Source organism: Doryrhamphus excisus, chromosome 6 (genome assembly GCF_030265055.1).
Source record: "Doryrhamphus excisus isolate RoL2022-K1 chromosome 6, RoL_Dexc_1.0, whole genome shotgun sequence".
NCBI classification, from domain to species: domain Eukaryota; kingdom Metazoa; phylum Chordata; class Actinopteri; order Syngnathiformes; family Syngnathidae; genus Doryrhamphus; species Doryrhamphus excisus.
Window position 1 is genome coordinate 2,025,489 of NC_080471.1, and position 17,208 is coordinate 2,042,696.

The 17,208-nt window shown below is 41.2% G+C and overlaps 1 protein-coding gene across 9 annotated transcripts in view; it reads right to left on the reverse strand.

Moving 5' to 3' along the window:
- LOC131131175 (tumor protein p53-inducible protein 11-like) overlaps positions 1 to 17,208 on the reverse strand; it is a 46,626-nt gene that overhangs the window by 9,301 nt on the left and 20,117 nt on the right. For all 9 annotated transcript variants that reach the window (XM_058075630.1, XM_058075626.1, XM_058075631.1 and 6 more), the window contains one exon: positions 6,136 to 6,275. In XM_058075630.1, the coding sequence (XP_057931613.1) occupies positions 6,136 to 6,264 (129 nt within the window). In that variant the 5' untranslated portion in view covers positions 6,265 to 6,275. The remainder of the gene's footprint in view (positions 1 to 6,135; positions 6,276 to 17,208) is intronic.

The following is a 17,208-nucleotide window of genomic DNA, read 5'->3' on the forward strand; positions in this document are numbered from 1 at the left end:
TTATTGCCATACTTAAATGTTTCAGACCATCAAATTCATTCAAATATTAGTTTTCAATAAAAAAAAAAAAAAATCCAGTTTAACATCTTGATGATCCCCAAAGACATTTGGGAAAATACTCTGTGGTCTGACCAGACAAACGGTGGCCATTTTGGGAGGAAAGAACATCATAGCAAAAGTCAAATACGGTGGTGGTAGTGTGATGGTCTGCCGTAATAGCGTATTTTCTGGACTATAAGTCGCATAAGGCCAAAAATGCATAATTAGGTAGGCATTTTTGCAGGTAATTTATTTTACAATTTTTTTCATTTTTGCAGGTAATTTATTTTACGTATTTTCTGGACTATAAGTCGCTCCGGAGTATAAGTCGCACAAGGCCAAAAATACATAATTAGGTATAAAAAAAACATACATAAGTCGCACTGGAGTATAAGTCGCATTTTTTGAAGGTAATTTATTTTCCAAACTACTTGACCAAAACAGACATTACGTCATCTTGGAAGGCAAGTTCTAACATGAATAAAAGAATAGAGAACAGGCTGAATAGGTGTAAGATATGCTAACACAATGCTTATTCAGCTACACAAAAAATAAACATGAACAAAAAAGGTGTCCAGTGTTTATGGAACATAAACACTTTTTTCATTTATAAGTCGCTCTGGAGTATAAGTCGCAGGAACAGCCAACCTATGGAAAAAAAGTGCAACTTATAGTCCAGAAAATATGGTATATACTGTATTTTCTGAACTATAAGTCGCTCCGGAGTATAAGTCGCACAAGGCCAAAAATACATAATTAGGTAGAAACAAACATACATAAGTCGTACTGGAGTATAAGTCGCATTTTTTGCGGGTAATTTATTTTCCAAACTACTTGACCAAAACAGACATTATGTCATCTTGGAAGTATGGAACATAAACACTTTTTTCATTTATAAGTCGCTCTGGAGTATAAGTTGCAGGAACAGCCAACCTATGAAAAAAAGTGCCACTTATAGTCCGGAAAATACGGTAAATAGAAGCATGAATTCTCCGGCCATCTGAACAAACACTTTTTCACGAAAACCTGTAGTATCGTGAAGCTGTATTAATTATTAATTATTTTTTTGGGGCGTGTGTCTTTCTAAAAAAAAAAAAACAAAGCTGCTTTTAGAGCATTTTTTTTCTTTGTTACACAAATATTTGGTCCAAAACCTTCAATTCCATCAGCAGTGATTTCCCTTCTCCCTGTGGTCAGATGAGCATCAGTGCAATAAAAGACACAGTGATGCGTGAAAATCACCAAGGCGGAAAAGATGAATCATTTTCCAGTGGGGTGGGGGGCTTATAAGGAAGTCGCTATCAATTACAGTCTTTTTCTGCTCCACAAGGCTGGCCCTGAAATATCTGATATAACGACAACTTTCCCCACAGCTTCTGTTCGGATCTTAAAAAGAAAATTGACAGTGTTTCCCACAGGACTGTAATCTATATGTGGTGGTAATGGGGCGTGTGAGGGTGCCGGGTGCTGCAGTAAAGAGAAATGTGGTTATAGGACAGACAAAAAAAAAAAAATTTTGTCGCTTTGTCTGAGTGCTATGAGATGGGGAAGGGCCTCACAGCAGCGCCTGCTGCCCGTTGAGAAGAGCAATACATGAGTCTCCAAGATAAGAAAGAACTGCTAGATTGGTTATTAGTCACGATAGAGAGGTCTGAGGACTCGTAAGCCAAGGGTGTCCCAACTTGATCTACCAGGGCTACAGCCAAGCGACACGTGTGACGAGTTATATGTTTCTATTTCGAGAAAAAACTGCATCTCAGCTTTTGCAAGCTCTGAACTTGCGATGATGACTTTATCACAATAATAATAATATTTTGACTTCATTTTCATAACATTACTTTTTACACAACCTAATTTTTCCCAAAATGACAATTTTAATTTGTTGTTTTGTTTGTTACTTTACAAAAATGACATTAGTTCCGATATTATGCTCCTAAAATTCCATAATTTTTCTCCATATTGGGTTTTTCGCTTAAAATGACACATTTTCTCTGCAGATTATCACTGTTATTTGGACTGTTCCATTCCATTCCATTCTCCTTTGCTTGCCCAGGTCGCGGGGGCAGCAGTCTCAGTAAGGAAGTCCAGAATTCCTGGTCCCTGGGCGCCTCTTCCGGTTCCCCAAGGCGTTCCCAGACCAGCTATGAGACATACGTAATCCCTCCAGCGTGTCCTAGGTCTGCCCCCTTGGCAAGGGGCGTAACTTTGGGTCTACCATTGGGGGAGGTTGAAATGTTTGCCTGTTTGTTTATTTATTTATTGAATCATTGACTTTTTTTTATTAAATGTCGTCAGTTTAATTTGGCGTGTCTGTATTAGAAATACACTGCGATACTTTTACTGTGATATACTTTGCATTGTTGCAAGCTGTGTACTTGACTATTTATGGCGCCATGACGCACTACAGTAAACCTCGGATATGTCGGATTCAATTGTTCCCACTGGTTTTGTCCGATATAAGCGAAATCCGTTATATGCGTATACCGGAAAATGTCCGTTTTACGCATATATGGGATTTATATCCGGTATATGCGTAAATGGGATTTTATCCGTTATAAAAAGGCACTTCCTTGACTATGTTTCCAATGTACCTGGACGCGCAGGCAACGCTGCAAACGCTGCAAATGACGTCGTATAGCGGCCTGTCACGATTCGGCGAATCGGAGCGCCACGATGCGGCCATCCGATATATATGCCAGGGAAATTTCATGGAAATGCATTGGAACGGGACTGGAGATTTTGTCCGAAATAGGTGAAATCCGTTATAAAAAATCCGATATATGCAATGAATTTTTATTGGAAATGCATTACAGAAAAATCGGTTCTTTTTTATCTGTCCGTTGTGAGCGAATTTCCGATATATCCGAGTCCGATATATCCGAGGTTTACTGTAGTTCATTCCTGTTGTGTTTAAGCACAAACTAGCAAGACTGTGCAAGATTCCACTCAATTGATTTTGTTAAAAAAGCTGAGTTAGTGTTGAAATGGTAACAGCCTGATTACAAATGAGTGAATTAAAAGCAAAAATTAAAGGAAGTACATTCAGGTGTTTCCCCAAAGCTTGTCAAGATTCACAACATGAAGTCCTTCCATACTACTCAGCCACCCGGCTACGTCATGTCATGTGAAGGAGCATCTGTCATCGCCATGGTTACCGCTGCCACCGCAGCAGAAGCGCCTCTGCATAAAAAAAAAATAATGTAGAAATGCCTGGAGAAATGTAGCTTCTGTGTAGGCTACGGCGCTATTCTATCAGTGAAATATCTTCACTACTGACGAGATAGTTGATGTGGAAAACACACGCGTTAGCATCACTCAAGCCAGAAATGTAGTTGAACTAGTAACACACTTGATGCCCGAGCTACCTCGGCTGTCTCCTCGATTGTTCAAACTGATCACGTGACAATAGCGACAACAGCCATGAAAAATACTCAAAGAGAGCTGAGCATAAATTGATAAATTTGGGGGATAGCGACGAGGTGAGAAAACAGGAAATGAAGAAATACACAGCGTTATCGTTATCACAGCTCCCACGTCAATGCTATTTCCCCGTGAAATCACTCGCATACGGGCAGGTTAGAGCATGAAAAATGTCCAGGTGACATCCAGCCGACACCAGGCTGAACGTGGGGGCATGGGATGGGTTTAGACCAGGGGTCTCAAACACGCGGCCCGCGGGCCAAATGTGGCCCGCAGGGCGCTAGTTTGAGGCCCCCGCTTTGATATGAAAGTTTAATGTCAGTGCGGCCCGCGCTAGTTTGATATGGATGCTGTATGGTATCATGTACCCAGAAAAAATTACTACGTTTGATTCATGTTCATGTTAAAGGTTAAATAACTGTTAATAGTTATCCTCCCTATCCGTGTGGAAGTGGTAAGTTTTTGGCTATTTAAGTTGAAAGGAAATAACTCGAAGGCGTCCGTTTAGGTCGCTAGCTCTCTAGTTTGCGAGTTAGCATGTGTCTCAAGACCCTGCAGTTGCGCAATATGTTGTAAATAAAAAGAGTATAAATGTGACTATAGTCGTGTTTTGTCATGTCTACAGGGCTCTAATAATGCTTTGTTCATTTTAATCTGAAAAAAATCATTTGCCTACCGACCAACTATATGTGGTTTATTAAGTTTTTATTATTTGCCATTTAATTATTATTATTATATTTATTTATCAATGATTTATTTTCTTTATTCTTGATTTGTTTATTTATTTTTCATCTTATTTTGTGCAGAAAAATAAAAATTAAGATATTTGAGAACAGTGGAATGTTTTATCAGAGCTTTTATTGTAGAAAATCGGAACCAAAGCACTGTATATTTTTCTGTTTTTAATAATTTTTTTTTCCAAAAAAAAAAAAAAAAAAATGCATTCCTAAGACTTTTTGATGCGGCCCAGCCTCACCCAGACCCTAGCTCCAGTGGCCCCCAGGTAAATTGAGTTTGAGACCCCTGGTTTAGACTGTTGATAGAGTCACGTATGAAGGCTTTGTCTCATGCCGTCAGACCATTGACGGAGCGTACTGAGCGGCGTGTTAAGAAGCAGGCATTGAACCCTGACCAACATCTGCCGGCACATATTGTGGCGTAAATAGAACACCTCTCACTTGATGATAGGTATTCCTATCTCAGCAGGAAGAGGCAGCCAGTCGCTGAGCGCTTCCTTCCTTTGTTTACAAAGCCACACAGACTCCAGGATGAACTGCTTTCCTTTCTACGGCGCCATTTGATTCCTTCCAAAACCCGAGTGAACATCTCAATAAAATGAAAACACATCCTGTGTGAGCGACAGGAGATCACCACACGCTTCTCACGCCAATAACCTGACACTTAAACAGCGTGGACATTCAAGCATTGGCAGCTCCTGCGCTCTGCTAGGTTTTGATACGATATCTGATACGCTGTGAAAAGGGATGTGCGTAGCAGATAATATGCTAGCATCGTCACGTGACTGTTTTATTCTCCTCTGCCCACCAAGACAGGAAGAACATGACAATTTGTAGCAGCGTTCTGGGCACTGGTATCAGATCATATGTCAATGTGTGTTTCTGGAGATGCATCACTGTCCATATGTGCATGTGCTGTACACATGAAGGATTATCGAAATGCTCTACATCAGGGGTCTCAAACACGCGGCCCGCAGGCCAAATGTGGCCCGCAGGACACTAGTTTGATGCCCCCGCCTTGATATGAAAGTTTAATGTTAGTGCGGCCCGCGCAAGTTTGATACGGATGCTGTATGGTATCATGTACCCAGAAAAAATTATTACGTTTGATTCATGTTCATGTTAAAGGTTAAATAACTGTTAATAGTTATCCTCCCTATCCGTGTGGAAGTGGTAAGTTTTTGGCTATTTAAGTTGAAAGGAAATAACTTGAAGGCTACCGTTTAGGTCGCTAGCTCTCCAGTTTGCGAGTTAGCATGTGTCTCAAGACCCTGCAGTTGCGCAATATGTTGTAAATAAAAAGAGTATAAATGTGACTATAGTCGTGTTTTGTCATGTCTACAGGGCTCTAATAATGCTTTGTTCATTTTAATATGAAAAAAATCATTTGTCTACCCACCAACTATATGTGCTTTCTTAAGTTTTTATTATTTGCCGTTTTATTATTATTATTATATTTATTTATTACTGATTGATTGATTTTCTTTATTCTTGATTTGTTTATTTATTTTTCATCTTATTTTGTGTAGAAAAATAAAAATTAAGATATTTGAGAACAGTGGAATGTTTTATCAGAGCTGTTCTTGTAGAAAATTGAAACCAAAGCAAAGTTTATTCATTTTTCTGTTTTTAATAAATGTGTTTTTTTTTTGGAAAACCTGATGCGGCGAAGTCTCGCCCAGACCCTAGCTCCAGTGGCCCCCCAAGTAAATTGAGCTTGAGACCCCTGCTCTACATGTACATGCAAGAATAGGCAGCCATTACTCACAGGAGCTGCGGGGGCTCATGGGATTGTGTGAGCTTGGATTCATTGAAGCGTAATAAGAACGAGTCATCGGCCAATTAGATAGTTTTCCTCAGAGGCCGCACGTCTCCTCCATCGTTGGACCAACTACCATTTCCCGTTTCTCAAAAGTGTTGGCTGAAAAAGGAATCTGACCTTCGAACGGTGAACTTCCCCATCGTCGTCTTCTCCGCCAACACCAAGAATCTTCCGGCTTTTCAGGCGGCTTATCAAATCGGTCTGACTGTGCTTCTTCATCAGAGGAGGATGTGGTTTAGAAGCCATGGTTCACACACCTGAGGAAAAAAAAACAAAAATTATCTTCAATGTACTAAAGAAAAGATGGGTGTCCAAAACTTTTCCCTTGAGGGCTACTAAATGAACAAAGATGGCTCCTCGGCCACACTTCAGACAGCCCTGATCAGATTAGTTGAAGTAAGGGACCGTACTGTGGTTGGTATCCGAGGCTGCTGTTCCACAATAAGATGTTCATGAGGTTAGCTTGTACAGAACGCAGCATTGATGCAGACAACTGTCACAGCAGGACCAACTGATTTGTGTTAATGACCATTGCCTACGGACTCAAACAGCCAACCAATAGTCAAATCAAGAGACATCATCATTGGATAATAATCACAGCCTCCACCACTGATGAATCGGTGAGGGTCAAAGGGCACACACACACAAATGTGTGCGCAAACCCCTCCCCTGCCCTCCCCCTGCAAACACACACAGAATGGAATGGTCTACCTAGAATTGAATACAACTCAATTGGGGCAAATCTCTCGGGAAGTTAAATAGGAGCAATTATTGAACAACTCCAGTAAAAAGCTTTCAGCGCTAATGGGAATCACCATGAAACACAATTTTGTTAATCAAATCAAGTCGAAGCACATTTATTATTGCTATTGTGATTTCATTGTGTTAGGTTTGTAGATTAAATTAGTCAAAGTAATATACTGTATTTTGCGGGGTATAAATCGCACAGAGAATAAGGACAAAAAAACATGTGTCGCATATTTTGGGGGGAAATGTATTTGATAAAATCCAACACATTTGATCTTGAAAGCTAATTTATAATAATAAACAATGTCTGGTAACATTAGTTATTCAGATAACTAGCTTGTAACCTGCAGAATATGATTCATATTTTGGTGTTTCTTTCTCAGTTGAACGATTCCAGTGGTACAGGAGTGATAAGCGTAGCGGATACTGGCACTACAGCGCCACCTCATGGCTGTCAGCGTGAAAAAACATCATATACAAGTCGCTCCGGAGTACAAGTCACAGGACCAGCCAAACCATGAAGAAAAGTGCAAATTATGGTCTGGAAAATGGTGCACATTGGCACCAAGTGACCACGCGATACAGCTAGTGCACGACAACAGCGCATTGGCACCACGCGACATGATTTGTTCCCACATTGATTTGATTTGTGACGCCACACAACAGCAGGCTAGCTTCATCCTAGCTTCGTTCATGACACTATTTGCACGGGACCTAAGGTGTTGAACTCCAGAAAAAAAGCTCATGCAGAAATGAAAGGTAGGTTTATAGAATCTCAGAGATGGAGAAAGAGCCGGAAGGATGCAAGATCCTTCCGAAGAACCTCGGATATATCGGATTCAATTGTTCCCACTGGTTTTGTCCGATATAAGCGAAATCCGTTATATGCGTATACCGGAAAATGTCCGTTTTACGCATATATGGGATTTATATCCGGTATATGCGTAAATGGGATTTTATCCGTTATAAAAAGGCACTTCCTTGACTATGTTTCCAATGTACCTGGACGCGCAGGCAACGCTGCAAACGCTGCAAATGACGTCGTATAGCGGCCTGTCACGATTCGGCGAATCGGAGCGCCACGATGCGGCCATCCGATATAAGCGAGGGAAATTTAATGGAAATGCATTGGAACGGGACTGGAAATTTTGTCCGAAATAGGCGAAATCCGTTATAAAAAATCCGATATATGCAATGAATTTTTATTGGAAATGCATTACAGAAAAATCGGTTCTTTTTTTATCTGTCCGTTGTGAGCGAATTTCCGATATATCCGAGTCCGATATATCCGAGGTTTACTGTACTAGAAGGACAGGAGGAGAGATTGCTGACGAGAAGACATTGCTTTGATTAGCAAACAAGAAATTCACATATAGACAAACAACCATTCACACTCACATTCATACCTATGGACTATTTGGAGTGGCCAAATAACCTAGCATGCATGTTTTGGAATGTCGAAAGTAGAATGTTTTCATGGAGAAGTCACATTCAAAACATTCTCTTAGGGATTGTTGTGCAGCATTCGCCTAATGGACGTGTAATATATTCAACAATCTCTGCTTCAGCTCCATAAATCCCTGATGACGCGACATTCCTTCAGTAAACCACACATTGTTCCGGTATGCTCCCGTACCGCAACCCCAGCCTGGATCTGTCCGTTGAATCTGTCTAACATAGCTTCTTGACTTGCCGACGCAGTGCCGATGTAGTTGCCTAGCAACTGACAATGGTCCAATCACCTTCTCATCATGGAAAACACCTGTCATGATTGCAAGAGGCTACGATGATGAGGAGGTTTCAGCTGAGAGTCAACCATCATTCGGCTGACATTATTCCCGATACCACAGGGGATACTTCAAGACCATTCAATTAGTATTCAGTCAACAGGAGCCATGACATGTTTTAATAATGAAGAAGGATGCGGAAACAAAGCAAAGTCCAACAGACACCAACACTCTTCAGTAATAAAATGATTCTTCAGTAAAAAAAAGTCATACAAAGTAGGAAAAATGCAAAACACCTGAAGGGTTGAACCGATCACGATTCCGATCAGGTCATTCTCCGGAGAATGAAACATCCCTAACTATAAAAATATTCCATTTGTAAATGAGCGATAACACACAATGACACGACGGAAGAGGAAAAAGTAATGCAGAGGGTCCGACCTATTTATGGGCAAATGCAAATGTCTTACTCCAGGGGTGGGCAAACTACGGCCCGGGAGCCACAGGCGGCCCACCAAGCGCTTGAATCCGGCCCGCCAGTTACTTTCGCAGTATTTCAAGTTTTAACATGATGTCTATTCAGTAAAAATAAAAAATAAAATTTCGTAGTATGAGGAAAATGAGAACATGTAGCTGATAGTATGACACTTTTACAAATTAAAATAAAAAAATAGACTAATTATTCAAGGCGGACTGCTAGAATTCGTTCATTAATTTTCTACCGCTTTTCCTCAAGAGGGTCGCGGGGGTGCTGGAGCCTATCCCAGCTGTCTTCTACACCCTGGACTGGTGGCCAGCCAATTACAGGGCACATATAGACAAACAACCATTCACACTCACATTCATACCTATGGACAATTTGGAGTCGCTAATTAACCTAGCATGTTTTTGGAATGTGGGAGGAAACCGGAGTACCCGGAGAAAACCCACGCATGCACGGTGAGAACATGCAAACTCCATACAGAGAGATGGCCGAGGATGGAATTGAACCCTCGGAGAAAACCCACGCATGCATTCTTACAAAGAACACTAAACTCATCACACACCAACTTAACACTCAAGAGGTATTATTAAACCAGCCGAATCCGAATTCGGATCTATTCATTTTCTACCGCTTATCCTCACGAGGGTCGCGGGGGTGCTGGAGCCTATCCCAGCTGTCTTGGGGCGAGAGGCGGGGTACACCCTGGTCTGGTGGCCAACCAATCACAGGGCACATATAGACAAACAACCATTCACACTCACATTCATACCTATGGACAATTTGGAGTGGCCGATTAACCTAGCATGTTTTTGGAATGTGGGAGGAAACCGGAGTACCCGGAGAAAACCCACGCATGCACGGGGAGAACATGCAAACTCCATACAGAGAGATGGCTGAGGATGGAATTGAACCCTCGGAGAAAACCCACGCATGCATTCTTACAAAGAACACTAAACTCATCACACACCAACTTAACACTCAAGAGGTATTATTAAACCAGCCAAATCCGAATTCGGATCTATTCATTGTCTACCGCTTATCCTCACGAGGGTCGCGGGGGTGCTGGAGCCTATCCCAGCTGTCTTCGGGCGAGAGGCGGGGTACACCCTGGTCTGGTGGCCAGCCAATCACAGGGCACATATAGACAAACAACCATTCACACTCACATTCATACCTATGGACAATTTCGAGTGGCTAATTAACCTAGCATGTTTTTGGAATGTGGGAGGAAACCGGAGTACCTGGAGAAAACCCACGCATGCACGGGGAGAACATGCAAACTCCACACAGAGAGATAGCCGAGGGTGGAATTGAACCCTGGTCTCCTAGCTGTGAGGTCGCTAACCACTCGACCGCCGTGCCGCCCCTGTTAGAATTATAAGCATAAAATAGTGTGTGTGTGTAAATATATTTTCTAGCCCCCTCCACAATTTTGTTAACGCAACACGGCCCACGAGTCAAAAAGTTTTGACCCCAACCACCCGTCTTACTCCTTTGAGGGCGTATTGATTTGACAAGCCAAATTCTTTACTCAAGTGACCGCAGCAACGACGTTCCTCATCATGGAAAGTTGGTGGTAAGTAAATTAATACTAAGGCATATGGAGCAGGATCACACACAACATTATGACATCTTCAAGGTCTTAAATGAAAGTGCTGGAGACACTAACATGTTCATTTTCTTATTCCCACCATGACAAATAACAGCCAAAGGCATATCGCCTGTGTTATGTGTTGTTTTTGTGGTGTCATGAGCACTTTAAAATGTAACAATAAACACTTTGGAGCGTCAACGCAGGTACCTTCTCATTCCGCAGATTCCGCCAACAGATCAGCTTGGCCTTTGGCTTAGTGATGAATTATTCACACCATGATAATGACGCAAACAGAATAGTGGCACAAGCTGGAATGTGTTAGAAGGTGACTTTTGCTGGCAGCAAAGTCGGCCCAGCTGGTCAGAAGGGCAAACTAAAGACCTACGGTACGCTGGCCAAGAATAGTAATAATAATAATAATAATAATAGCAGAAGGTACATCCACCTGTTAGATGCACTCCGTATGGCTTCCGCTCTTCTTTCACAGGCCGTGATGCCGGAACCTGCTGTTGAAATGAAAATCCGCTAAACATAGTAAGACGAGTGGGAAATGTGTGAAACTCCCCAGGAGGCCACGGGAAGCGACATGAGATGTGGCGGAGGTAAAGAATGTCTCATACGGATGAAGCGGCGTGTGGGTGTGAACAACAAATAGGAAAGCAGACATCACCTTGCCGTTTTTCCCCAAAATAACACCAAACACGGCATACCGTCAGCCTCCTGATATGCACGGCAGAGAACATAGCAACCCCCTTTGATATAACACACGGGAGCCAGAGCGCAGACATCAATACCGCGGTGGCGTTTGCCGTGTGCAACAATCGCCGTTAATGATTTAGATCCGCATCAGCACACTAAGACATCGCGAACGAGAGACGGTTCTGTTCTCTGCGGTCTTGATTTCACTGATGACTGCTGTGAAGGAACGCCTCGAAAGGAAGCACCAGCTTTGAAAATGGATGCTATTCCTGATGTGGTACACAGCGGGGAAAAAAAACACAAGAACAACAACAGAGTAAGTGGTGTCTTGTTTACAGATTGCATTGTAAACACTATTCCATGATAGCGACAAGGCTGCAACAACAAGAATTGAAGGATAAGCCAAACTACAGTAAACCTCGGATATATCGGATTCAATTGTTCCCACTGGTTTTGTCCGATATAAGCGAAATCCGTTATATGCGTGTACCGGAAAATGTCCGTTTTACGCATATATGGGATTTATATCCGGTATATGCGTAAATGGGATTTTATCCGTTATAAAAAGGCACTTCCTTGACTATGTTTCCAATGTACCTGGACGCGCAGGCAACGCTGCAAACGCTGCAAATGACGTCGTATAGCGGCCTGTCACGATTCGGCGAATCGGAGCGCGACGATGCGGCCATCCGATATATGCGAGGGAAATTTCATGGAAATGCATTGGAACGGGACTGGAGATTTTGTCCGAAATAGGCGAAATCCGTTATAAAAAATCCGATATATGCAATGAATTTTTATTGGAAATGCATTACAGAAAAATCGGTTCTTTGTTATCTGTCCGTTGTGAGTGAATTTCCGATATATCCGAGTCCGATATATCCGAGGTTTACTGTACTTAGCATTCTGTGTTTTGAAGGCGAACTATCTTCATCTGCATGCCTTTAGGCTTAAGTCCATGCTCTGGAAGTACTCGATTTCATCTCCAAATCTCCCTCCCTTCTCGTCTCCTGTTAACCTATTGACACATGGCTGACATCTTCCTTATAATCACCGAAAACATCCCCTGTCTCTTTGTGTAGCCGAGTGATAGTACTCTATTGACATCAGACATGTTTGAGGAAGTTCTATTCATCTTGAGAAGATTCTGCTTATTTTTTTTCAATTCCTTTCAGCTAATGTCCTTGGGTGTACGATAAAGCAAATTAAACGAATTTCTGGCTGCCCACATCCTGTGGCCTCGAGCCCGTAACCAGCGATGTCTTTTCTCACAGAGTTTTCAGGTGACGACAAACATCAAGAGAATATTCTTGGGCGAAAACTCGTACCGAGGGTGATTTGTCAATGGACATTACCCAACAACATCTGAAACTATGCGACGGGCTTCCTGCGGAGTGACCTGGTTGCTAGGCAGCACTGCCGGATGATGAGCAAACCTACTTCCAAAGCTAAATCGAAGACGCGGATTACTTATGGTTAAAGGTCAAAAACGGTATAATAGATCCTTGAGAAGACCATTGTATGTCAGCCACTTTCCCACTAAAGACGTGTACTTGTACTTGTGTACTTTTTTTTTATGCACGCATGTGAGACAAGGTGCGAGAATCCGGTGCAATGTCGATACATCCCAAGAATCAGTCCAAATCGTCCAAATCGTTCAAAATAAAAAGTCCCATTTAAGAAGTGTTGAGCTGTGTTGTCACGGATGAATATTTACATCGGTTTGATGATCTGAAACATTTACGTGTCACGCCGCCGTATGCTATGAATGTACCTAATTTCAAGGCGAACTAAATCCTTGCTCACTGGTCTCGCACCTTGGGAGTCTGCATGGGTGTTTCAGTCAAACAACCCGTTTAGTGTGTCATAACACAATCGCTCAATGTTGTTATTGTTGTGAATATTTCTCTTGGGTTGTTTTGCATTCAGAAACCTCGCTGAAGGGGCGTACCACGTCTGTTATAGTCGTTTACTGGCGGATGATAGCAGAATGAAAAAAACTTTCATTTTGTCGACATCCATCATACACTTACGCACAAGAAATTTGCGGGATGCTTGCCATTTGTGTTCATTTTAGTTTCCCCAACCCGCAACCACGCCAACCCTTAATGAGAACAGCTTTCATTTCTTGGTCTGATTCACTTAGCTCCGCCATTTGCTAAAGCAAGACGAATGAATGCTCTGCGTCACAAACGCGGGAGGACTTCCATCTTGTGCCTGAGGAGTCTGCAGGAGGAGCGTGTGGCCGGAGCAAACATGTGACATTTGGCTTTGTGCGCCGCGGTGTGCGTCACCACCAACTACTTGTGCAAAGGCTGAGTGTAATAATGGAGGTAGTATATCAGTTTTATTTGAGCGATCACAGCGCGTCCACGTTTCCCTTGAGAGAGTCCACGCATCATGCGACGTGATTAACATGTAAAGATGGCGTCGTCCTCCTTTGACGGAGTTACGGGGTTCTGATTGAATGCATTCCAAAAAGGTACAAGATAACTCGCTAGTGCTAGTGGGCAAACTTTTTGACTCGTGGGTCGCACTGATTTAACAAAATTGACGGACGGGGACAGACTATATAAATTTTCCACATACAGTAAACCTCGGATATATCGGATTCAATTGTTCCCACTGGTTTTGTCCGATATAAGCGAAATCCGTTATATGCGTATACCGGAAATGTTTTACGCATATATGGGATTTATATCCGGTATATGCGTAAATGGGATTTTATCCGTTATAAAAAGGCACTTCCTTGACTATGTTTCCAATGTACCTGGACGCGCAGGCAACGCTGCAAACGCTGCAAATGACGTCGTATAGCGGCCTGTCACGAGTCGGCGAATTGGAGCGCCACGATGCGGCCATCCGATATATGCCAGGGAAATTTAATGGAAATGCATTGGAACGGGACTGGAGATTTTGTCCGAAATAGGCGAAATCCGTTATAAAAAATCCGATATATGCAATGAATTTTTATTGGAAATGCATTACAGAAAAATTTGTCCGTTGCGAGCGAATTTCCGATATATCCGAGTCCGATATATCCGAGGTTTACTGTATTTTATTTTATTTTGTAAACAGCAGACAACAAAATTGATTAAAAAAAACTACCTAAACCATCAAAAGGTTGGCTCGAGCCATGATGCCAGGTTGTATGTTAAGTTTCAATGAAATACTTTGGAAAGAACGGGCAGGCCATATTTAAACACTTGGCGGGCCGGATGTGGCCCCCGGGCCGTAGTTTGCCCACCACTGCAGCTCAATGAGGGACGGTGAATTAAGCATTTGAATGTTGATACAGGTGAAAGAAGATACATTCAAAGACACTGCGACAAAATGTAGTATTCCACACCGGTCACTAGGTGTCAGTAATGTTACTGTACTGTTGGCCGAGACACACAAGCACCAGACATGATTGCTTTTATTGCAGGTTTGAATGATCTCGCAGCAGAACCCGTGCCGAGCTAAAACTCAACTCTGAACCCTCGCTCAGCTAACCTAGTTTGGGTGACTCCCCAGTTGTTATGGATATACAGTATATTTTTTTTTATCACATTTGCATTATAATATGGACACTATATCATTACAATTCAATGAACATGGTTAATATTCATGTGCATAACTGGCCTTGCACTAAAAATGGCTTAAATACAGTCTTGAACCTCAGTGAGCATTTAGAAAGCTTTGATCAGCCGCTCTCAGAAAACGCCCCCCCAACCCTTGAGAAAAAGATCAGACAGCCTATTGTGGACTGAAACGGGTCTAAAGCCAATGAGATCCCCCACGGTTACAAGAAGGGCAGGGTATGATATTCTATTCCTACAGAAGTATTTCAATGCATCCAGACTTGAGGGTTCCGTTCCAGGGGCCCACAGCTTATGACTTTTGCCATGCTTTCAATTATTCCCGCATCTCCAGATATGGCAAAGCTGCCACTAAATCAGATTTTACCAAGTGGACAAAATGCCACCAAGAGTGATCTATTTCACGGAAAAAAAATTAACAAGTGTGAGTGCCCAATATTTTGTCGAGAATTATGCCTAACTATTCATTAGGTTGGAGTTGTACCTCGTGTTATATACACACTGTAGGTGAAAAGGCATATAATTAGTATTTCCAATTTGTTTTTTGGTCCAAATATTTCAACTTTCTTCTGAAATAATCTTCAAAAATTCTCTTCTCGTAATATTATGACTTTAATTCCCATAATCTAAACTTTCCCCCAAAATGACACCTTTATTTTCTCTCTTAATATTCCGATACTCCCTTCATATTTTGACTTTATTCTCCTAAAATGGTAATGGTTTAATTTCATTTGAATATGCATCAGATTCCAATTGAGTGCATCCCATAATAAGTTCCCAGTTCCACATGTCCAAAAGGAGTAGGAAGAAGCAAAGCTTATTAAATCCTACCCCTCCATCTGGTACTTTTACAATCAGTAACTGTTACATTTGTTCACTTCCTGCTTTCCATAATACAGTTTAAGGTTTTTTTTTTGTCCTGTACCGAAGTACAAGGTGATATGACCATACAATGACAATGTGTACCATAGTAACTGTCTATATCAGGGGTGGGCAAACTACGGCCCGGGGGCCACATCCGGCCCGCCAAGTGTTTGAATACGGCCCGCCCAATCTTTCCAAAGTATTTAATTTAAACTCAACATACAACCTGGCATCATGGCCTGAGCCAACCTTTTGATGGTTGTATCAATTTCGTTGTTTGACATGGTCTGTTGTTTACAAAGTGCTCCTGAAAAAAGAGACACAAGCACATAATAATAATAAAAATTAAAATAATAATTACTATATTATTATTATAACTATTATGATTATTATATTTATTATATTAATGCTAATTATTATATTAATTATATATAATAATATTGTTATATTTGCATATTTTACATAATAATAATATAATAATTATTATTTAAATTTTATTTTAATTATTATAATATTTTATTATTTTTAAAATATTTAAATATAAATATAATAATAATAATGTTATTAATAATAATAATACTATAATAATAATAATAATAATAATAATAAATAATAATAGCAGATTGCATGACAATTTTACAGATACAATAATACCAGGTGGACTGTTACGTGTAAAATATATAGTCTGCCCCCCCCCCCCCCCCGGAAATTTTGTTATATCAATGCGGCCCGCGAGTCAAAAAGTTTGCCCACCCCTGGTCTATATAGTGATATATATAGCAAAAATGACTAATTTTTTTCCAATTCCCTTTGTATAATTACGACATTATTACCATAAATTTACTTTATTTTCACAATATAACTTTTCCGCAACCTAATTTCCCCAATTCAGACTTTGTTTTTCATACTAGACTTAAATATTGTATTATTCCTATGACTTTATGCTTGTCTTCTAGAATAATTAGCATAACCTGGCCTGAGGCTGTGTTATTATTGTAGCAGCAGGTTATGCATGTACAGTGTGTTCGTGCCAGCATAATTCCATTATTTGTCATCAATACCGCTATCTTCATTGGAAAAGATCATGTTGCACCATTTAGGTGTGGTACTTCATGCGGCAACACGGTTTGAGATGACTGAGATCAATATCAATGAAGTGGAGGAAGCACAGAGCATGTTCATTTTCACAATGATGCAGTCAAATCACCTGATCAGAACCAGAATATTAGCGAGAACCCATTTGTGCACATGTAAACCCGACTTTTACTCTTGGGTTACTCCTTTTCTAGCGCAAATATTGGGTCGGTATATAGCAGGGGTCTCAAACTCAATTTACTTGGGGGCCACCGGGGCTAGGGTCTGGGCGAGGCTGGGCCGCATCAGGTTTTCCAAAAAAAAACAAAAAATTTATTAAAAACAGAAAAATGAAAAAACTTGTTTTGGTTCCAATTTTCTACAATAAAAGCTCTGATAAAACATTCCACTGTTCTCAAA